This window comes from Acomys minous, assembly GCF_964271855.1.
Source record: "Acomys minous genome assembly, chromosome: 3".
Taxonomy (NCBI): Eukaryota; Metazoa; Chordata; class Mammalia; order Rodentia; family Muridae; genus Acomys; species Acomys minous.
The window spans coordinates 96,975,001-96,998,563 of NC_140485.1; the positions used below are offsets into that span (position 1 = coordinate 96,975,001).

General features: G+C 47.8%; 1 protein-coding gene across 1 annotated transcript; it reads left to right on the forward strand.

Moving 5' to 3' along the window:
• Positions 1-2,180: 2,180 nt before the first annotated feature.
• Positions 2,181-21,531, forward strand: LOC311593683 (sodium-dependent glucose transporter 1A). The gene is made up of 4 exons (XM_084775111.1): positions 2,181-2,484; positions 13,960-14,128; positions 15,198-15,314; positions 19,282-21,531. Exons 1-4 carry the CDS (start codon positions 2,434-2,436, stop codon positions 20,274-20,276), a joined length of 1,332 nt encoding a protein of 443 aa, XP_084631237.1. The 5' UTR covers positions 2,181-2,433; the 3' UTR covers positions 20,277-21,531.
• Positions 21,532-23,563: the final 2,032 nt, after the last annotated feature.

Consider the following 23,563-nt stretch of genomic DNA (forward strand, 5'->3'; position numbering starts at 1 on the left):
ACAAAAACCCTTTATATCCTAATTAAGGACCCACAACACCCCGGATGTGGTAAATGGTCCAAAGCTCCTCAAAGACCCTCACATCTCAAATATCCCTCACATTCTTTTAGATAATGTTGATCCCACTTCCTTGTCATACTGTTTCTTGTTTCAGACCTTAACCTCTGCATATCGGCTAGATTTACTAACGGCAGAGAGAGGGGGGGTCTTTGTCTCTTCCTTGGGGAGAAATGCTGCTTTTATGTTAGCCAAACGGGTAGAATAAAAGACAGGATCCGACAGCTTCAGAGGTAAAAAAAACAGCTCGATGCCTCTGGCCAGTGGACCGCTGAGAGGCCACTATGGAACCAGATACGACCCTTCTTAACCATGTTTCTTCTCCTTCGCTTAATCCGACTAATTGCACACTGCCTCATATAAACTTATCTAAATTTCTTCAACAACAGATACAAAAGATTTCTAATCTGACTTTTGTTTTGTTTTGATTTTGTTTTTGTTTTTGAGACAGGGTCTCTCTGTGTGGCCTTGGCTGTCCTGGACTTGTTTTGTAGAGCAGGTTGGCTTTGAACTCACAATAATCCACCTGCCTCTGCTCCCGAGTGCTGGGATTAAAGGCGTGTGCGGCTTTGCCTGGCTCTAGTCAGACTTTTAATCAGTTGTTACTACAGGATCACTGACCCTTAGCTATGGAGCCAGAGGCCTGCAATACCCAATTATACCCTGACAGCCAAGATCAGACTTGCCTCAAATCCCTCGATGCTGCAGATCACCAGGAAGTAGTTTCTGATAATTCTGTCCCCCATTCCAAGCTCCCCTTTCTAACACCCCCCATTGTTTATTAGTAATAAACAAAGATGGGGAACGTAGTCCCGAGCAGCACACCTCCCTCCTGCCTGCCCTGCACCTACTGTAAGGTACAGCCACAGGAGCTGTCAAAATGGCATCACCTGTCAAAACTGCACCCGCCTCCTCAGCCTACAGCTGTCAAGAGGTACTGCCACAGGAGTGGCTCCTCTTCTCTGGCCTCCCTGAGCAGCTCTGAAGCAATGGTGCCTCAGCCAAAGTCACCTGTGGCTGGGAAGGCCTTCCCATCCTAACCCATGGGCCTGATGAAGGGGAAAGGGGGTAAAAACAAAACAAAACAAAAACAAAAACAAAAAAAGCCAGGAGCTCCCCAAGGTCAGGACTTGAAATCCTATCAATCCTCACTCTGGAAATCTCTGCCCTGGAAAGCTCCTAAGACATCCTATAGAAGCCCTGTCCTTTGTTCAACTCCCTGCGGTCCCTCTCCAGGGAGCAGGGGCAACCAACCATGGATTTGTCCCTCCACACCCAGGACCCTCCCAAGAAATCTCTTTTATGAAATGTGCTGCTTGGTGCGACTCTCTCGTGGGAAGACTCCAAGAAGCACACGAAGAGAAAAAGGGAAGAAGCAAAGAAATGGAGGCGGGTTGAGGCTCCTGAGCTCCTCAGCTCAGCTGGGGGACACCCTCCCCTGGGAGCTGCAATGCCTCTGCCGTGAGGGGGCTCCCATTTCTCGGGATGTCCATCCATTGCGACACTGTCCCACCTCAGAGCTGTGTAGTTCCTGGGCTTCCGAGTCTCAGGACACCTTTTCATCAGAGTAGGAAGGCCAACGGCCTTTTCTTTCTACGCCTGGATTCTCTCTGGATACTCAGGCGGAGGTGAGAGAAGGGTATGGGCAGGATTGATAATGCTCCTGGAGCCTGGTATAAGGGCATCAGCAAGTGTCTGTCACTCGACCCAAGCGACTCCGCAAGATGGAGAGTGAGCATTCTTAGCGGCCCGCTGTGGCCAAAGTCGAAGTCCAGCCGCCTGAGGCCTTGATTCAGGACGGTCCCCGGAGACAGGTGATACAGCCAGGAAAGCTGAGGTGTGGACGCAGGACAGGGGTGGGCGCGCGTGTAAGGACGACCTTCCAGCCGGTGCTAGCCTGTTCTCTCGAGCATTAGCAGCACACCCGTTCTAGAGGCTGTTGCCAGGCTGCAGGAGCACTCGTTGAGCTCGGTTTCCTAGGCAACCACCGTGACTTCCGGTTTGGCTCTCGCTCTTGGTTGGCCAGAGGCCTGATTCCGTCACTCGAGTCAAGCGACTCCGCAAGATGGAGAGTGAGCATTCTCAGCGGCCCGCTGTGGCCAAGGTCGAAGTCCAGCCGCCCGAGGCCTTGATTCAGGACGGTCCACGGAGACAGGTGATACCAGGACAGACCTCGGAGCCTGGAGGAGCTGAAGCTCAGAGCCCCGGAGGGTCCATCCTCACCAAGAGCTCTCTGCAGCCGCCAAGCTGGAGTTGGACTTGAAGATCGGGGGTACCGAGCCGGTGGCTGCTGCACAGCGGCTCCACCAGGCGAAGACCCCGGCGGAGAGCGAGCCGGCCACGGTGGCCTCCCAGCGGAGCGGCCCGGCCGGGAACATGCTGCGCTGGTTCTCCACCGCTGTCCTGTACGCCGCCTTCCTAGGGCTGGTGAGAGCTGAGGCTGCACCCCTCCCAGGCTGGGCGCCAGCCTCCAGCAGGGGACCTAACCCTTTTCCAGCTGGACCGTCACCTTGGCTGCTTGCGCTGCCCGCATGTTCTGTGTGATCTTGGGCACTTTAGTTAGTCCGCCGCCGGGGCTTCGGTTTCATCAGCTAACACACTGGCACAATTCTAATCATGGAGATTCACTGTCAAGAACACGGTTGATTTTTGCCTAACATGCCCCCCCCCTTCAGCCTGACATTGTAGGATCCCCCTTAGAACTAGGGAGACAGTTTAGAGCCCACTGCGTCTTAACTATTACACAGAGAAATCTACTTGGGGGAAGGGGAACTTTCTCTTTCTGGTGGCTTGACTAAATTATGTCAACTGCTTGATTTTACAGGTAGGGAAATAATGACGAGAGAGAGAGAGAGAGAGAGAGAGAGAGAGAGAGAGAGAGAGAGAGAGAGAGAGAGAGACAGACAGACAGACAGACAGACAGACAGAGAGACAGACAGAGAGAGACGGGGGTGGGGGGAGAGACAGGGGGGGGGGGAGAGAGCACTTTTCTGGACCATACAGCAGGTGAGGCCAAGAACACCGCTTACTCTGCCCGCCACCCTCTTCAAATCAACGCCTCTGTTGCATAAGTCATTTTCACGGAGGAAAGCGCAAGGCTATTAAGTGCTTTTTGCAAAACCTTGAGCTTTCCCGCAATTCAGTATCTGTGGCAAACCACCCCATCCCCCAGCACTTCGTGGTTGTGATCCAGAGGAGTTGGGAGTGGGGGTCCCCTGGAGAGGGTCATTCACTCTGCGTTAGACGGAGCCACAATCATTTCTTATACTGTACTGATGGGGTGGATAACGAAATCACTGCAGGTGCTTACTGAGCACTCACTGGGCTGGGATGTGAGGCCTTTGAAGACTGGAAGTGTTTTTACTCTGCTCCTGGGAGCTACTTGCTGTGCACCTGTGCTCATTCTGGTATTTAGTCCTGGACCAATGCCGCCCGGTGCACACTTGCCTTTGAAGCAGAGTGGTGCAATTACAATCAGTAGTTCTTGAAATGTAAGTGAATTGAAAACTTTTATTTATGGGTCCAAGGAATTTACTCTAAAAGCCGGCTTTTCAGCCTTTAGGTCTTACTGCACCTATTAAAAAGACAAAGCTGGGAAGGTTCATTTTTGCTCTTTACACAAAGTAGTGTGGCAGGAACATCGGCGTCAGTGTCTATAGACAGAACAAGGAAGGCAAGGCAGGAGGAGCATTTTTATTGTAGCTCATTCACCACCGTTGCCTGGTCCTGGGCCATGGCAGTCCGGTGAACCGAGTGCTCGGTCCCTTTTTTCCACAATCTTCTCTCAGTTTGCAGTTTGTTGACATGTGCTGGTGGGTTACAGTGTCCCAGCCCAAGAAGCAGTGTTAGGCGCTTTTTATTCCCATTTGAACGGCTGCTTTGGTCCATTTGTGGAATTGAATATGTCAAGGACAGGTTGGTTTCTGTAGTTCCTTAGGTTTGCTTCATGTTTTTGTTATACAAGTTTCTATGGGTATATAAAATTATCCATGGCTCTGAGGTGATACAGTGTACCAGGGAGTCAGTTATGACGGCCACTAGGAGGACAGTGACAGAAAACTGAAATGGACCAAGGTAAAAAAAAAAATAGAATCCCCTATTGGTCTTTGTTGGTATGGTGGTGACTAAGGCTGTAACGATTGCCTGATGTAAAGCAGCATCTGAATTTGGTGTGGTGGTACACACCTGTAGGGAGTGAGGCAGAGGGTTAGGGATTCAGCAACATAGGGAGTTCTGGGCCAGCCTGGGCTACATGGGGCTTTACCTCAAAAACAAAACAAGAAAGGCATCCTTTGTTTTCCTGAAGAAACTTACTAACATAGTAAGGTCCGCAGACAGCACAGCCTCACCAAGATTGCATTTAGTCTGAAGTCCTGTGCACACTGGAGTTCAGAACAGTAAGAACCAGCCTGCAGCACGGCCAAGGAGACTGCAGTGCGTCTGTAAGTCCACAGTAAGATACGAAATTAAACTAGGGTGTAAATACCTCATAAAAGAAACTGGGGAGGGGAGAGTGTTAAGACAGGGTTCCTCTGTGTAGCCCTGGCTGTCCTGGACTCGCTTTGTAGACCAGGCTGGCCTTGAACTCACAGAGGTCTGACTGCCTCTGCCTCCCTGAGTGCTAGGATTAAAGGCGTGCGCCACTAGGAGTGGCTATAAAAGAAACTTTTAAAACTATTCATGGCAAGCTAAAAAGTAACACTTAAGTTTTAACAAATTTCAATACTACTGTGGTATTTTTTTTATCAGACTAGACTTTCAAATACTGTGCATTAATTGCAAATAACTACACTGTTCCCACCACCCCTGACCTCCACTCCCTGACCCCCCCCCCATACCCCCACACCCACATCAAGGTTGCCCAGCACTTTTATGTGGCTACAGAATTAAACCTTTAAGAGGTCAGAATGTACTCTACATATTACACTTTTGTGGTTTTTTTTTGCCTTTTGAGACAGGGTTTCTCTGTGTAGCCTTGGCTTAGACTCACTTTGTAGACCAGGCTGGCCTTGAACTCACAGCAATCTGCCTGCCTCTGCCCCTGAGTGCTGGGATCGCAAGTGTGTGCACTGTACCCAACTCATATTACATTTCCTTATGGGCCATGCTACTATCTTCCATGGCAAGATGCCAAAACTACTGGGTCATTCATTTTAAAGTCATTGACTAGTTGCTGGAGAGACAGCATGGTGCCCAGCTCCTGCAGAGGACCTCAGTTCTTTTCTTAGTAACCAGGTCAGACTGTTTATAACCGCAATAACTGTAGCTATGGAGTGGTCTGATGCCTTTGCCCTCTATGAGCACATCCCACCTTCACAGCACACACACATACACATAATTAAGGAAGAAAACAAATCTTAAAAAAAAAAAAAAAACAGGCAATTGATTCCTTGGAATTAGCAGTTAGAAAATCTTCCAAGATTTTGTAAGGGGTAATTCCTTAGTTTCAAGGTTATCTTCAAGAGGGAAAAAAACATATTACAAATTGACTACTTATGTGCCTTCGTGATCTCTTGATAACTAAGAAAAGTCTAAACAAATTATGAATCATGTTTCCTGCATTTAATAAAAAGCTAAAAGAAAAATTCTTTCTTTCTTTCTTTCTTTCTTTCTTTCTTTCTTTCTTTCTTTCTCTCTTTCCTCCTCCCCCCTTCTCCTCCTCCCCAGGCTGGTCTGTCCTCAATCTGTAGCTGATAATGACCTTAACCCCTGATCCTGCAGACCTCGGCTCCCAGTGCTGTGATGGCAGGTGTGTGCCGCATGTCCTGTTTGTGAAGTGCTGTGGACGAACACAGGCTTCAGTGAAAACTAGGCAAGCACTACCCATTGAACCACACACCCAGCCCCAAAGTTAAAAACCTCCAAACCGAGAACTAACACGCTAACCAAACGCTATTAACTTTGAGGCATTCGGATGCTTGCAGCTCTTCAGAACCTCCCCAGAAGCATGGCGAGTGAGCTATGCGTGGGCGCTCTGCTGAAATCTGTCCAGTGCTTTGTTTCCAACTGGTCCACCCTACACCACCCTTTGGATCATTTTTTAAAGAATGGCTGTGACGTTCTGACCTCCGTTCGGATGCCCCTTTGTTGGTCTTGGCTTCAGCACCACGGTTTTAAAGCCCCGCGTGTTTGTAAAATCCCCAGAGCTCCCAGCCGGCTGCTCATCCCCCACAGCAACAGGCGGCTCATCGGAGCACTGTCCAGCACCTTGCTGCTGAACCGCAGGCTGTCTAGAAGCTAAGCAGTCAAGAACGGAGAACACAGTATGCAAAGACCCGCCCTGCAGTACGGGTCACTCACCTCCACGCGTGCCCGAGCAAAGCTCTAAAGATGCTACACTAACAAGCCACAGTCACTCCATTGGTTCTAAGAGACAGGATCCAATTCCCTATGTCACTATTCCTGCAGGGAAATTCTCTGGAAAGGCATCTGAAATTCTAGCTTTTAGAATACTGTCTTTCAGTTTAGTTTGTGCGGGCGTGTTTGCAGCATGGCGTGTAGTCAGGGGACAGCTTCAGGGAGTCCATTAACTTCTTCCCAGAGACTGAATTCAGGCTGTCAGTTTTAGCAGCAGGTGCCTTTACCTGCTGAGCCATCTAGAAATAGCATCAGAAATCTCTTACATGAGGCCATTGCAGATTCCTTTAATTTACATGGCAAAAACCATACAATTAAGAGCCATTAGCTGCCAGGGTTGGGGGTGCACTCACAGGTGGATTGCTGTGAGTTCAAGGCCAGCCTGGTCTACAAAGTGAATCCAGGACAGCCAAGGCTACACAGAGAGACCTTGTCTCAAAAAAAAAAAAAAAAAAAAAGCCATTAGCACAGGACCAATGCTTTTCTGTATTATGCCATAGAGTCAGACTGTCACAGCGGCTGTAACTTATCCTGAAACTTCAATGCTTCAATAGCATGTGTGGGAAAATGTAACTTCTGTTCTTCTTTATCTCGCACAAACTTTACATTTTACAACCAGAATTCAGTTTTGGTGTGCCTTCAACAACTCCTTTATTCCAAATTCATCACAAGCAGTGTGAGCTGTAGGCAATCCATAGCAATGACGGAACACAATTTACCAGGATGGAAAAAGCCTCAGTAGTAGAGTGGGCAGAGAATGGACCATAGGCTCAGCAGTCAGGGAGCCATAGGCTCAGCAGTCAGTCAGGGGAGTCTTTTTTTTTTTTTTAAACAGGGTTTCTCCGGGTAGCCTTGGCTGTCCTAGACTCGCTTTGTAGACCAGGCTGGCCTCGAACTCACAGAGATACACCTGTTTCTGTTTCCCGAGTGCTGGGATTAAAGGCGTGTGCCACCACACCTGGCTGGGAGTCACTCTTATGAATCTGATTAGTTCCTTGCTGCTCTCCACTGGTGACCCAGAGGTCTCCATGTTTTTTTTCTCTTCAGTTTGTCTGGAAACTGGAGCCATATGATCTAAGACAACCACTTAATATAAGCACTTGAAACCTTGACAAGGCAAGCTTGACATCCACCATGCCCTCTGCCTGCAGACCAACGGAGTGCTCCCATGAAAACATCATGTGGTCCTTTCCCTGGGAAGTTTCCTTAACGTTTGCAGGAGCATGTCTAGAGAAACAGCAGGGTCATCATAGGGGTGCTAGGGCTAAGAACTGGACCTCCTGTGTCTTCACCCCCCACCCCCTCAGGGCATCTTTTCAGTTAGAGCCGCACTTTGTGCAGCAGTGAAAGCGAGGGAAAGGAGTTAGACACACCGTCCTGGTTTCCTTGTCACCATACCCCAGCCCCCAACACAGAGGGAGGAAGTCTGTAACACTGAATTTGTTCCCTTGGTTGTGTGTGAAACACTAATGTTCTCACTCATTCTTCAGAGCAGCTTCTCCCTCCTCTGAACCCCTGGAGCATCTAATTAACTGTAAAGTTCATCTTTCCCCAACTTAAGTGTTTGTCGCAACTGTCATATAACCAGGACTGCAGAGACCAGACACCAGGAACCCTGTTAGAAACGTCTTCCCTGGAAACTAACCTATTCTTACTACTTCAGGGCAGGTGCTAATTTTACATACTTTGGCCTCTGATTAGCGGAAGGTTTGGGAACTCTCAACGAGACCTACTCAGAAGGTGGAAAATAATCAGGCTAAAAACTACAAGATCCCGCCAAGCGAGCGGCTGAAGGTGGTAGCAAAGCTCTCCACAGACCCAGGAGATGAGTCCGTGGTAGTGGAAGAGTTTGAGCAGAACCCTGTTGGGCTTGTTCAGCCATCTGCAAGTTTATAGACCTAATCAAGGTCTGGTGACAAACATCTGTGGTCCTTTCGGCACACTGTGGGGTACAGCCTTCTAGCGGAATGGACCTTACTGTGCTGTATTGACATGAGTGGGCTTCTGCTTGAGCATGCAGAGGGAATTCTCAGCTCCTAGGAGTGTGCACGCAGGTGCCATCTGCAAATATCACTTGTTTTCTATTTTTTTATTTAAATTTCCTTTTGTCTATGTTTGCTTGCATGTATATATGGGCACCGCATTCATACCAGATGCCCATAGAGACCAGAAAAACTGGGCTTACAGAATATTGTGATCCACCACGTGGAATCCAGGTCCACGTCAGGCTCAGCAAGTGCTCTTAACTGCTCAGCCCTCTCTCCAGCCCCTTGTTTTCAACTTCCCCTGGTGACCAGGTTATTATAGTTGAAAAGGTCATGTTATCATTTCCAGGGAGCATAGGAAGCAAGGAGCAGAGCCGTCCGGCCTGTCCTTCGGCATGTGACAATGACTCACTGTTAACATGGAACAGCATTGGCAACAGTAATGTTTCCTGGTTTGGGAGCCCCTCGCTCACAACCCCAGCGTTGCTCTGGTAGGGTTTGCGACAGCATTAGTTTTTTTCTGTAAAAATACATCATGGTCCCAGATATTTCCCTCAAAGGAAATGGGAGGGACTGGGATACCAAGTATTAGAGAAAAAGGGGGCTGGGGATAGGTTTTAGCAATGACAGAGATCTCACCGATGATCTTAGGGAAGTCAGCTATAATTTATAATGGTGTCTGATGTCTGAAGAGACATGTCTCTGATCAGCTTTTCCTTAAGGTCTCCAGCACAGGCCCAATTTGAGCAGACAGGGACAGTCCCTTCCACTCAAGAGACACAGAGCCAAAACTGCAGGCCCGGAAGTTTGGCTGCGGAGAAAAGCTTGGAATAGTCCTCTCTAACAAAGAGTGGTGACTTCCAGTCTAAAAGATCCACTCTCCAGGTTCTAAATCATGGAAATTCTGGCTTGCGTGTCTTGGTGGGTGTGGTGGGCTTTTATCGTGGTATAGTTTGTGAGAGTGTAAGATCTGTGAGTCTCTATCACCAGGGGTGCAGTCCTTTTAAAAACAATTATTATCTATGTTATGTGGGCATCCCTGTGTGTGTTTGTGTGCACCACGGTGTGTGCAGGTGCCCATGGAGTCCAGAAGAGGGCGCCAGAGATCCCAGACCAGGAGTTACAGATGATAATGAGCCATATGATATGGGTGCTGGGAACTGAACCTAGGTCCTCTGCACAGGCAGCAAGCACTTAACCACTAAATCCTTGCAGTCCCTAGGGTGCAGCCTCGGAGTGATTCTTTCACAAGGGCTTGGTTGTTGTTGCTCTGGTAATACCCATGCCTGAGGCCATTTAGCTGGTTCAGGAGCTCGCCCTAATGCCACAGTGCAGTGAATGTTCCACAAGGAAAGCTTTTTTGGTTTGGCTTGGATTTGGGTTTCGGTTTTGGCTCTTTTCAAGACAGAGTTTCTCTGTGTAGCCTTTGCTGCCCTGGACTTGAACTCACAGAGATTCATCTGCCTCTGCCTCCCCACGTGCTGGGATTACAGGAGCGCTCATCCATTCCACACCCATCCCCCTCCCCCATCCCTGGCACTTTTTTTTTGAGACTGGTTTTCATGTAGCCCAGGCTGGCCTCAAACTCACTCTGTAGCTAAGAATGATATTGAATTTTTGATCCTCCTACCTCCATCTCTCAAACGCTAAGATTCTAGGCCTGTACTACCATACCCAGCTTATGAAAAGTAAAGTTTATATCACAGATATAGATATATATAGATATATATAGATATATATATAGATATATATCTGTGTGTATGTATATGTGTATGTATGTATGTATGTATGTATGTATGTATGTATGTATGTATACGTGGCACCTAATTATCACTGCTGTATAGCACCAGACGTTCTGTTTGGCAAAAGCCTCTGCACTGGAGAGTAAGCACTCTTAAGAGTCAAGGGAACACATCGTCCACACTGTTTAAAGCATGCTGCTTCTGGGATCATATCACTTAAAGGCCTTTATTATCTCAACCAAAATTAAGGGTTTGACAAACCAAGCACTGGGTAGAAGCCTTTTTTTTTTTTCATAACCATCTACAGATGTGTGCTTATGTTTTGGGTCATCTCAGCTCCTCCACGCTGAGCCTTGGAGCCCAGAGCTTTTGTTGCAAGCTTTAAAGACTCAGCGAGCCCCAGGCAGCCATCCAAGTCCCCCCCTGGGCCGGAGGTTGGCAATGGATTTCCATCCCCTTAAACACCAGCTTTGCTTTTCCACTTCAGGTGCCTAAAACTGTTCATTAAATAGATTATGGTGGGTAATTAGACTTGGATCAATCTTGTGGAGCTCATTCAGACAGCACAGCTTAATAATTTCACCACTGGCTACTTAGCATGAAAATCTGCCAAGTCATTTCCTTGGTACTTAATTCTCACTGCGCTTGATGCTGGGTTAAACATCAGCTTGATGTTTACGAGCCGCTGGGTTCTTCATTAGAAGCCTGAGAATTCCTACCCAGTCCAGTGAACGATCTTAAAGTCACAGAGACCCGTACTTGACAGAGCCGTGAATGTCCTTGAATGCCAGCCTGGTAGTGGCTTCATAAAGTACCACCCTAAACAACTGTAGCAACAAGACCGGCCTCAGGCAAAAACCTGATGAGAGTTAGAACAGTGATGCCCTTGGCAAGTTGGTCATGTCTGTCAGGTGCAGCTTTTATGCGGTGGATCCTGTCATGTTGCCCAAGTTGACCAAAACTCATGGTCGGCCTTGAGCCTCCTGCCAACCTCCTGGTCAGCTAGGACTACAGGCCACTGTGCCCAACTCATGTATATAACAATTAAAGACACCAATTAGGATTAAGATCGATGATGCTCTACCAGAACTGGTGTTTTTATGACTTACACAATTGCTGAGGCAATAACACATCCCTATAAAAATAACTAAAAAAATTATAGCATTACTTACTTTTTAGCAGTGTTTCCCATGTAATTTAACATAGCAAAGAAACCCAATTAATTTAATATATCTATTTTTGCAAAGCAAATTATCTCTTTGAGCTATTCTAACAACCTATCTGGAAAACCTGTAAATTAATTAATTTGTGGTCGAGAAGAGTATTTGGAGACTGGAGAGATGGTTCAGCAGTTAAGAGCACTGGCTGCTCTTCCAGAGGGCCTCGATTTGATTTTCACTATCCACACGGCCCCCCCATCTATGATACATGTTACACATCATAGTTACATGTATGTAACTCCAGTTCCAGGGGACCTAACACCCTCTTCTGGCCTCTGAGAGCACCAGAAATGCAAGTGGTGTACAGACATATAAGCAAGTAAAACACCCATGCACTTAAAATTTAACAGAAAAACATATATTTAATTAGGTTTGATTTGGGGAACTTCAGCAAAACTTCAAAGGTTTAAAGCACTTATTCAAGATCAGATCAGAGGTCATAGTAAACAACAATCCCCCTTTAATAAAAGTGACATTAGCATTACAAAGCCAGATGCAAGAAAAAAAAAAGAGGTAAGTGCACTATTGGGTTAATTTAGCTCTTTTACAGAGCCCTTGGTTTCTTCTTGTGAACAAAATCTTAGCAGTAAAGCAGGAGGAAACGGAAATCTTTTTTTTCCTAGCCCAACTTCTTCAAATTTAAAATAAAATCCTCCACAATATCTTTTTTTAATTGTTTTTTTCTTCTATATTTTTATTTATTATGTATAAAGCGCTCTGCCTGCATATATGCCTGCATGACAGCAGAGGGCACCAGATCTCATTCTAGATGGTCGTGAGCCACCATGTGGTTGCCGGGAATTGAACTCAGGAAGAGCAGACAGTGCTCTTAACCTCTGAGCCATCATCTCTCCAGACCCCTTCCACAATAGCTTATTAAGACTGAGCCATGCTGCCTGGAGAAGGCGGTTGTAATGCATAAGGCTAATACACTAGTATTAAAAGGAAAAGGGTGGGGGGGGCGACAGGTTAAGGAAACTGTATTTACTGTTTTAACAGATAGGACAAAATTGTGGTTTTGCAGTGTACGTCAGACGCTGATGCTCAGTTTTTAGAAAACTTTGTAAGTAGCTTCCTTCTAATCCTGCAAATATGGCCGCATGTCTGCAACCTCCCACAGAGTTCTTATCCGTTCGAGTTTTGCCACATTTCCTCTTCTTATTTTTGAACCAATCATGCTGCTTTAGTAGAACAAATATCTCCCTTTTCCCTTAAAAAAAGGGCACCAGCGTGCTTTGTAGGTTATCCTGACCAAAGCACGGTGTATCCTTCACGTACTCTTCTTGTTTTGACTAGTTTTAATGTCATACATTAATTAAACTTTAATTTTTAAATTATTTTTAATTGTGCCTATGTGTGTGCACATGTGGGCATGTGCAAGGGAGCGCAGGTGCCTGGGGGAGCTGGAGGTGTGCAGTCCCTCCAGAGCTGGAGTTTTAGGCAGCTGTGAGCTGCCCTCTGTGGGGGCTGGGACCAAATGTGGGGCCTTTGCAAATCTTAGACTCTGAGCTGTCTCTCCAACCTGCTCATGAATTAATTAGAATTTTTAACCTTCCTTTCTCACATTCTGTCCACCCCATATTTTGAGACGAGATCTCTCACCTGGCTTGGAAATCAACAACGAAGCTGGCTGGCCCGCAAGCCCAGCTCTGGAATTACAAACTGGAGTTATTAGACACAGCGTTTTTCTTTTCTTTAATCTTGTATTTACTTACTTACTTAAATATTTATTTATTTATTTATTTATTTATTTTATTGAGACAGGGTAGCCTTGGCTGCCCTGGAACTCACTTTGTAGACCAGGCTGGCCTCGAACCCAGAGATCCACCTGCCTCTGCCTCCCGAGTGCTGGGATTAAAGGCCTGCGCCACCACGCCCCGCCAGGCCCAGCTTTTTAACATGCGAATTCTGGAGCTCTAACTCCTACTCTCATGACTGCGAGGCAAGCCCTCTACCCCCTGAGCCCGGTTGTCCTAATTTTGAGGCATTGTCTCTCTGAATTACTCAGGCTAACCTGAACTCACGCTAGTCCAGGCAGGTCCTGAATTCTCTCCCGCCTTGTTTCAGCCTCTGGAGTTGCTAGGCTTGTAGACCTGCGCCTTTAGGCCAGGGTGAGGAAATACTTTCATTCTTAACATCTGCATAAAGTACATTTGAGAACATACAAAACTATTTCATGACTATGACATATAGAATAACACTTTAAGGAAAAATCTGTAAAAAAAAAAAAAAAGGAATTATGTAATTTTTATATTAGGAATGGAGGGCCGTACCTGTAAACCCAGAACTAACAAGGGTCAGGAGTTCAAGGTCATGCTTGGCTACACACCGAGTCTGAGGCCAGCGGGGGCTGCACAAAACTCTACCTCAAAATAGCTATAGTCATGTTTTAAAAATCAAAGGCTGCACATAGACAAAGCCCAGACAAAGCCCTAGCACTAATTGTATTGCCATTGTAGAGTTGTCTAAATTGCGGAACTTAAAAACAACCACTGTCCTTTCATCCCTTTTTTTGGCAGAACAATCTGTTACCACTCTTCTAAACACGATTTTGAATTATTATAACTAAAAAAGCTCCCGTGTTTTTAAATTTTTTAGGGGATGAGTGTTGCTATCCTGGGACCCACGTTTCAAGATCTGGCAGCGAACGTGAACAGAAACATCAGCAGCTTGTCGCTCATATTTGTGGGCCGCGCCACCGGCTTCTTGTGCGGCACCATGATCGGCGGGGTTCTCTTTGACCACATGAATCAGTTCTTCCTCTTGGGTGAGCAAACATTGTCCTTTGCTGCTCTGCACCTCACCTGACTTTACACCTTGGCTCTGTGTGGAAATCACACCCCACAGAATGCCTGACAACAGAAGTGGGTGGTCTCTCCTGGCATCTTACCTTGGCAGAGGGAGGGAGTCTGTACTGACCTCCCCCCTCCTCCAGGAAATCTGGGCAGCCCTCAGGGGGTGAGTGTTGGCAACCGCGCCCCCAGCAACGCTGCCCTTGACTTAGGCGCCACGCCACGCACATGCGCACTGATTGCCCGCGCATCTCTGCTCATCTGTGGTGAGACAGGGCTTCTGGGGCCACAGGGTCAGAATGAGTTGCTGCAACCCGGCCAGGCTCTGTGGATTCCGGACTGAACATGAAGGGGCAGGGGCTTGTAAGAGAAATGATGTAGACTACGTTTTTGTCCCTGTTGTCCGGTGTCACAGATGACACCCGGACTGTCCCTTCCACACCCTGAAAAGATGGCAAAGGTCTTAGCATAATTTTTCCAAGAAATTGACACAACTAAGAAACACTTAGATGACTAAGACACAAAGCAAGGAAATGATATTGTTGATGAATAAATAACTGGCTCTTCTTATATTTCCCTCCTTACTACCCAATACTAATTAAAGAATATTTAACCAGAAACTATTACAATAAAGCATTGTTTGTCCACATCTAAAAATTCTCTCAGATTCTTACATGTGATGAATAAGTAAATAATTTCTGGCCTGTCTCCTTTGCTATTAAACTTTGCTTTGCTATATAATTTATTATGATTAATAATAATAATATAATGCTGTTTAGTAATTTATATCTTACATTACAAAAGCCTTACAGAATTCACATGCTATTACATAACCACTGTAGAAGCTGCAATTGTGTTAATTCAGTCTTATTTTTATATTATTTTAGGTTTTTATGATCTTAAGGGATACAGTTTTTTTTGTAGCTTATTCTCATTTTTTTAATATGAAAGTTTATTTTTGCAGTGGGGCTCACACATGCTAGACAAGCTTTCTGCTCCTACATCCCCAGCTCCTACATCTGAGTCTGTCCCCTCTCTTCCCAGGCGTGTCTATGGTGGCGACAACAGTTGGCCTTTATTTCATCCCTTTCTGCAAGACAGCCGTCTTACTGATTGTCACCATGTCTGTCTTTGGGGCTTCCGTTGGCGTCGTGGACACAGGTGTGTGGAGCCTGCAGTGTTATCGCTAGGGGTGGGAACTCTACTAGAAATGTGCAGTGAAGAGTAGCAACTGCCCCTTGCATGCTTTTGAAATGACACAGACTTTCTGACTTGGTCACGGGGTTGCGCAGACGGACACCCTTGTAGCAGCTGACTTACAGGAGCTAAGCTGGGAAAGGCCCCCTTCTGTGGTGGACAGTGCAGGTGAAACACACTTTCATTTGGGGGGTTAAACTTTATCATTGTAAAGCAAAAGGAATTGATGGTTGAAAACAACATGAGCCATCATTCAGCTGAGGAAGCACAGAAGAGAGATACAGTTAAAATACACCCTGTTTTCTCAGCAAGGAGAAACATGAGCTCTGTGCTACTCTCTTTCTTTCCTACTAACTTCTCTTAGAAGTTCTAAGTCTCCAAAGGTATAGCCTTTCCATATGTCAAGATCTATTTGAAAACCTACTAAATCCCATACACAATGCGGTCTTTCCTTCAATTCTTGCTCTCTAGTTCTTTCTTGGGGTTCTTTTTCTTTTTCCTTTTGTTGAAAATAGATTGTTTTTCTCATATAATATATCCTGATAACACTTTGCCTTCCCTCTGCTCCTCCCAGTTCCTCCCTACCATCCCTCCTACCATCCCTCCCCACCATCCCTCCCTTCCATCCCTCCCTACCATCCCTTCCTCCCAGCCCTCCCTACAATCCCTCCCTTCCATCCCTCCCTTTCCATCCCTCCTACCATCCCTCCCTTCCATCCCTCCCTACCATCCCTCCCTTCCATCCCTCCCTACCATCCCTCCCTACCAGCCCTCCCTTCCATCCCTCCTACCATCCCTCCCCATCCCTCCCTCCCTTCCATCCCTCCCTTCCATCCCTCCCACCATCCCTCCCTTCATCCCTCCTACCATCCCTCCCCACCATCCCTCCCTTCCATCCCTCCCCACCATCCCTCCCCACCATCCCTCCCTTCCATCCCTCCCTTCCATCCCTCCCTACCATCCCTCCCTTCCATCCCTCCCTACCATCCCTCCCTACCATCCCTCCCTTCCATCCTCCTACCATCCCTCCCCACCATCCCTCCCTTCCATCCCTCCCTTCCATCCCTCCTACCATCCCTCCCCACCATCCCTCCCTTCCATCCCTCCCTTCCATCCCTCCCTTCCATCCCTCCCTTCCATCCCTCCCTACCATCCCTCCTACCATCCCTCCCTTCCATCCCTCCCTTCCATCCCTCCCTTCCATCCCTCCTACCTTCCCTCCCATCCATCCCTCCCTTCCATCCCTCCTACCATCCCTCCTTTCCATCCCTCCCTTCCATCCCTCCTACCATCCCTCCCTTCCATCCCTCCCTACCATCCCTCCCTACCATCCCTCCCTTCCATCCCTCCCTTCCATCCCTCCTACCATCCCTCCCTTCCATCCCTCCCTTCCATCCCTCCCTTCCATCCCTCCCTACCATCCCTCCCTTCCATCCCTCCCCACCATCCCTCCCCTCCATCCCTCCCTTCCCTTCCCTCCCCTCCATCCCTCCTTACCATCCCTCCCTTCCATCCCTCCCTTCCATCCCTCCCTTCCATCCCTCCCTACCATCCCTCCCTTCCATCCCTCCCTGCCATCCCTCCCCTCCTACATCCCTCCTACCATCCCTCCCTTCCATCCCTCCTACCATCCCTCCCGTCCATCCCTCCCTTCCATCCCTCCCCACCATCCCTCCCTTCCATCCCTCCCTTCCATCCCTCCCAACCTCCGACCTTCACTCCCATCCTCCTTCCCCACCACCCCCCCTTCCATCCCGCCCTGCCACCCTCCCCAACCTCCCATCCCGCCTACCAGCCATCCCTCCTACCAGCCCTGCCGTCCATCCCTCCCTTCCATCCCTCCCCACACCATCCCTCTACCATCCTCCTACCATCCCTCCTACCATCCCTCCCTTCCATCCCTCCCTTCCATCCTCCTTCCATCCCTCCCTTCCTGCCCTCCTACCAGCCCTCCCTTCCATCCCTCCTACCATCCCTCCTACCATCCCTCCCTTCCATCCCTCCCTTCCATCCCTCCCTACCATCCCTCCCTTCCAATCCCTCCTACCATCCCTCCCTTCCATCCCTCCCTTCCATCCCTCCCTTCCATCCCTCCTACCCTCCCTCCCTCCATCCCTCCCTCCATCACCTCCCTTCCATCCCTCCCTTCCATCCCTCCTACCATCCCTCCTACCATCCCTCCCTCCATCCCTCCCTTCCATCCCTCCTACCATCCCTCCTACCATCCCTCCTTCCTGCCTCCTCCATCCCTTCCATCCCTCCTTCCATCCCTCCTACCATCCCTCCTACCATCCCTCCTACCATTCCTCCAGCAAGCCCTCCCTCCCTTCCATCCCTCCTACCATCCCTCCCTTCCATCCCTCCCTTCCATCCCTCCTACCATCCCTCCTACCATCCCTCCTACCATCCCTCCTACCATCCCTCCTACCATCCCTCCTTCCATCCCTCCTACCATCCCTCCCTTCCATCCCTCCCTTCCATCCCTCCCCACCATCCCTCCTACCATCCCTCCCTTCCATCCCTCCTACCATCCCTCCCTTCCATCCCTCCCTTCCATCCCTCCCTTCCATCCCTCCCCTCCATCCCTCCTACCATCCCTCCCTTCCATCCCTCCTACCATCCCTCCCTTCCATCCCTCCCTTCCATCCCTCCCCACCATCCCTCTTACCATCCCTCCTCCCTTCCCTCCCTTCCATCCCTCCCTTCCATCCCTCCCTTCCATCCCTCCCTACCATGCCTCCTCTCCAGATCCTCTCCCTTTCTGCCTCTCATTGGAAAAGAAAAGGCTTCTAAAGGATAATAATACAAATAAGATAAAACAAAAACCTACACTTTAGAATTGGACAAAACAAACAAACAGAAGGAAAAGAGCCCAAGCGAAGGCACAAGGAACAGAGACCCACTCAGCCATACACTCAGGAGTCCCATAAAAACTCGAATCTGGAAGCCATAATACATACGAGAAGGACCTGGCAAAGACCTGCTCGAGCCCAGTGCATATTGCCTCGGTCTCTCTGAGTTCATGCCTGCTTTGATTATGTTTCTTTAGAGGGCCTTGTTTTCTTGGTGTCCTCCATCTCCTCTGCTTTCACACTTTTTACTTCCTCTTCCCAGTGTCCCTGAGTTCTGAGGGGAGGGATTTGATAGAGGCATCAAGTTTAGGGCTGAGTTATCCAAGGAATGTGTGTGTGTGTGTGTGTGTGTGTGTGTGTGTGTGTGTGTGTGTGTGTGTGTGTGATGTCTGGCTGTGGGTCTCCATGTTTGCTGGAGTGCCCCTTCTGATAAATCATGAAATATTTTATAACTCAGGTTTCATTCCTTTGCAAAGTTACCAAGACACACTCATCTCAAACACGCTCGTTTGGTTAAAATAAAATAGCCAAAGGCTTGATGCTACTTAGGGCTTTCCCCTTGCAGGTGTTGTGAGGATTCTGAGAGGAGTTCCTGTAGCTGGAACAGCAAAGCTTAGAGCATTCAGGTTCCTGATGGAATGTTCTACATTTATTTCATCCACAATGTTCAAGATGGCTGCCAGAAAGCTTTTGTCATCTGGCCTCTATCTGATGATAAAGTTTTGCCTAGTAAACACATGGACTGCAAACATTTGCCATGGTCTATGGTATTGCTCCCCAGTGTGCTGTCGGCACTGTGTATAACAGTCCTTTGCTAGCGTTCCTGGCTCCAGGGGGTAATGGCTCACCAACTCCTAACATTTCCTGTACGAGTCTGATATATTACAGAAGTTCCTGGCACGGTCCCTTAATCAGAACCACATGGGGCCAGTGCTGAGTTACTCGTTACTAGGAAAGTCACAGAATTCCCACCATGTGACACAGGCTCAGCCTCTTTATCATAGAAATGACGAGTTGGGTTTTCCCTGGCCAAGTTGGCAACTTAACTTTAACCATCATTCCCCATGTTTCATTGGCAGGTGCAAATGTCCTCATCTTGGCTCTTTGGGGGGACAAAGGAGCCCCTCACATGCAGGCCTTGCACTTCAGTTTCGCCCTGGGTGCCTTTCTGGCTCCCCTGCTGGCTAAATTGGCCTGGGGTACAGCAGCATCTGCTCAGAACCACACAGAGTCCGACTTTGAGCCTCCAATGCTGAACCGATCCTCTGAAGCCGACACAGGCTCTCTGTTCGCGGTTCCCGATAATATGAACCTGCTGTGGGCGTATGCCTCCATCGGCACCTATATTTTAATAGTTGCTGTGTTTCTGTTTGGTCTGTTTTGTAAGAAACGCTCAAGGCAGAAAAAATCCACAGGCTCTGCGCAGGGAGCTCGAAGGGCTAAATACCACAGGGCGCTGCTCTGCCTCCTCTTCCTCTTCTTCTTCTTTTACGTGGGAGCTGAGATAACATTTGGCTCTTACGTTTTCTCCTTCGCCACCACCCATGTTGGCATGGAAGAAAGCGAGGCTGCTGGCTTGAACTCCATCTTCTGGGGCACCTTTGCAGCCTGCAGGGGTCTGGCCATCTTCTTTGCAACATTTTTACAGCCTGGAACCATGATTGTGTTGAGCAACATTGGCAGCCTGACCTCATCTTTCTTTCTGGTGCTTTTTGACAAGAGCCGTCTTTGTCTCTGGATTGCAACTTCTGTGTATGGAGCCTCGATGGCAGCCACATTTCCGAGCGGCATTTCCTGGGTCGAGCAGTACACCAGCATAAGTGGGAAAGCTGCAGCGTTCTTTGTGATTGGTGCTTCTCTGGGAGACATGGCCATTCCCGCAGTGATTGGAATTCTTCAGGGACACTACCCAGATCTGCCAGTAGTTCTGTACACGTGTCTGGGGTCAGCCATCTTCACTGCTGTTTTATTTCCTGTGATGTATAAATTAGCCACCTTACCCCTGAAAGGCCAGCACAGAGGAAAAAAAGAGAGAGAGGACCAGAAAGCTTTGTCCACTAGTTCTAGGCTCTGAGGAAAAGACTAAACGTGAGCTTTAAAAAAAAAAAAAAAAAAAAAAAAAGAAACAAACAAAATTTGAAGTGGTTGTGGTGAGTGGTCCACGAGGCCATCTGTAAGGGATACGTCTAGAGATATTGTGATGGAGCCCACCGACGTGCCTTTCTCTTCAGCTCCTCTGCAGTAAATAAAGGCAATCCTCCCCTCCCCCGAGACACACCTGGACAGAAGGACTTTATACTTAGAGAGGACAAATTACATAGCAAATTCACTGAATAAAGTATTCAATAAACTGGAGAGTGAAGATTTTCAATACCTATTAACATCCAAGCTCTTCTGGGTCTACCTGGAGAGAAAGCTAGAAAGTTTAGAGGCTTCCTGTGGTTCTAAGTCATCCATTAACTACCAAGTGCTCCCATACAGTAAGATCTTGTTGACAGATGGGTGATCAGGTGATGTTTATGGTCACCATCTTGCAAAGCCTATGAATCCGGGGGAGGCTGGGAAGCTGTGGGCATTCCAACATATCAGATGGGCTTTCTCGGCAGTGACCACCCACTCACTTTCTACCAAGTGTTCAGGGAGTATTTTTTGTGAAATCATCTTTGCAAGCATCAGATGTTAAGCCAGGTGTGGTGGCACATGCCTTTAATCCCAGCACTTCAGAGGCAGAGGCAGATGGATCACTGTGAGTTCAAGACCATCCTGATCTACAAAGCGAGTCCAGGACAGCTAAGGCTACACAGAGAAACCCTGTCTTAAAAAAAAAAAAAAGGAATCAGATGCTTCTATCGAGCTGGGTCAAGCATGCCAGTGACAATAACTGATTTCTGCTTTTTTTTTCCCTGGTTTTTCGAGACAGGGTTTCTCTGTGTAGCCTTGGCTGTCATGGACTCGCTTTGTAGACCAGGCTGGCCTTGAACTCACAGAGATCTGCCTGCCTCTGCCTCACGAGTCTGGGATTAAAGGAATGCGCCACCACGCCTGGCTCTGATTTCAGCTTTTTATTGCTCCAAAGGAAACACAGAGCAAGATTTAAGTCATACGTAGCTTCTCAACATGACTGCCTTGCAAGTCTTCCCTGGGGCTCTCAGCACAACCTGGATGTCTTCTCCAGACCTTCGATTTCTAAAAATGGAGATGAGATGATTCCCAAATTGAAAATCTATGAGTTGCAAAGTTTTCGCAAGATGTCTCGTAGAAATCAAATGTAACCTCTAGCCCAGTTTTCATTGCAAATGCTAAATGAAATAAAGATGATACAAATCTTATTAAGAGTGTGATGCTGATTGCATGTGTCATTTATTGTGCTTACTGCTTAATACTCTGAAGAAAAATACTACTTTCAGTGAAGAATGAATCCATCCTAAGGTGGATGGATCCATACTTTTAACATGTCTGAAATCAGGATATATCTTACAATAAATGGTCATTTAAAATTGGGACAAAGTTACTTGACAGTGTTTTCTCAGATACATATATGAAATAATGATCCATCCACTATTCCATCCAGTAAAATAGAATCCAGTGCAAAATTCTCTGTCGTACTTCAGAAGCCTCAGATATCTGAAAAGTTTGCTCAGAAGTCTGAGCTCAGTGTCTGAGACTCAAGGCAAACCTGTGGCCACGAGCTTTCCTCAAAATTGAAAGAGACAGGCATGGCAGTTCATGGTAGCATGAGCCTCAGGTCAGCCTGAAATACAGCAAGATCCATCTTTTTTTAAAAAATCAATATACTCACTTATATCAGCATACTAGCCCAAGGGCATGTCCCATGAAAGTCTTCACTTACCAGGAAACTGGAACAGAGGGGAGGACATCCTATTGGGACTCTAGATGAGAGAAGCATGGGAGAATAGCAAAGTAGAAGGATCCAGAGGGTCCTAGAAACCTACAAGAAGAACATTATAATAGACAGATTTGGGCCCAGGGGTCCCGCTCAAACTATGGCACCAGCCAAGGACAGGACATTCTCCACAGTTGAGGGGAGAGTGGTGTCTGACTTTCACATGTACTCTGGTGCCTCATATTTGACCATGTCCCCTAGAGGGGGAGACCTGGTGGCACTCAGGGGAAGGATAGCAGGTTACCAAGAAGAGACTTGATACCCTATGAGCATATAAAGGGGGAGGAAGTCCCCCCTCAGGCACAGTCATAGGGGAGGGGAGTAAGGGGAAAATGGGAGGGAGGGAGGAATGGGAGGATACAAGGGATGGGATAACCATTGAGATGTAACAAGAATAAATTAATAAAATTAAAAAAAAATCAAAGACCCAGCACTCTGGAAGGCAGAGGCAGAAAAATCTCTGTGAGTTCGAGGCTAGTCTGGTGTACAAAGCAAGTCCAGGACAGCCAAGGCTACACAGAGAAACCCTGTCTCAGGAGGACAAAAAGAAAGAAGCTTCCAAATTACAATGGCAGGGAAGTCACATTAACATCTCCAATGGAGCAAAACCAAAACAAGACAAATCCATGAGGGAAGCCACAAAATCCTATAGCCCCGTGCTAAGCCTATGAGGCAAGCCGTGGACCCCCGTATCTTGGATTTACTGTTTGTAAGACACACAGGTACGCCCTCCGGCTGGATCTTTTCACTTCCTATGGCTTCGTATGTATTTCATGCTCTTGGCAGGCTACGAGTCCCTGTGGAATCTTTGATAGCTTTGCCTTCCCTCCCACATCTTAGTGGCACTGCCCTGTAAGATACTACCTGCCAGCCTTCTGATCCTTCTGCGCATGCCCTGGACTCCCAGGCTTCCCTTTGAAATGTTGCTGGAAGCCCCAGTTGACCCATAATTCTGTCATTCTGTGTGCTTGCGAAGTCAGCATCGCAGAACTGATGCTGAGGCCTCCTGACACCATGAACGATCCCCGCAAGTCCGTATAGACCCAAGCTATGCCAGCCTCTCCTGGCCAAACGTCGGAGTTTTAGTTACTTTGTGTGTTGTGATAAAACGCGCCGACAAAAGCAACTTCCTTACAGACAGGCTGTCTGTCTCTTTTGGCTCACAGTTATGCCGTGGTTGAAGTCTGGAGTTCAAGGCAGCTGCTACATTGCACCTGCAGCCGGGAATCAGGGTGCTGGGTGCTGGTTCTTTGCTGTGTTTTCTCCTTGTTTATTCAGTCCAGGACCCCAGGTGTGGAATGCCACCCAGGTAAGGTGGACTGTCCTACCTCAGCCTAACCTGGGTAATCCACACCATCATGCCTACCTCCTTCTAGGTTGACAATCAAATCAACCATCACACTAGGTTAATCTGTGGGCCCCTTTGAGTGCAGGGCTCTTAAAAGAGTGCTGGGCTC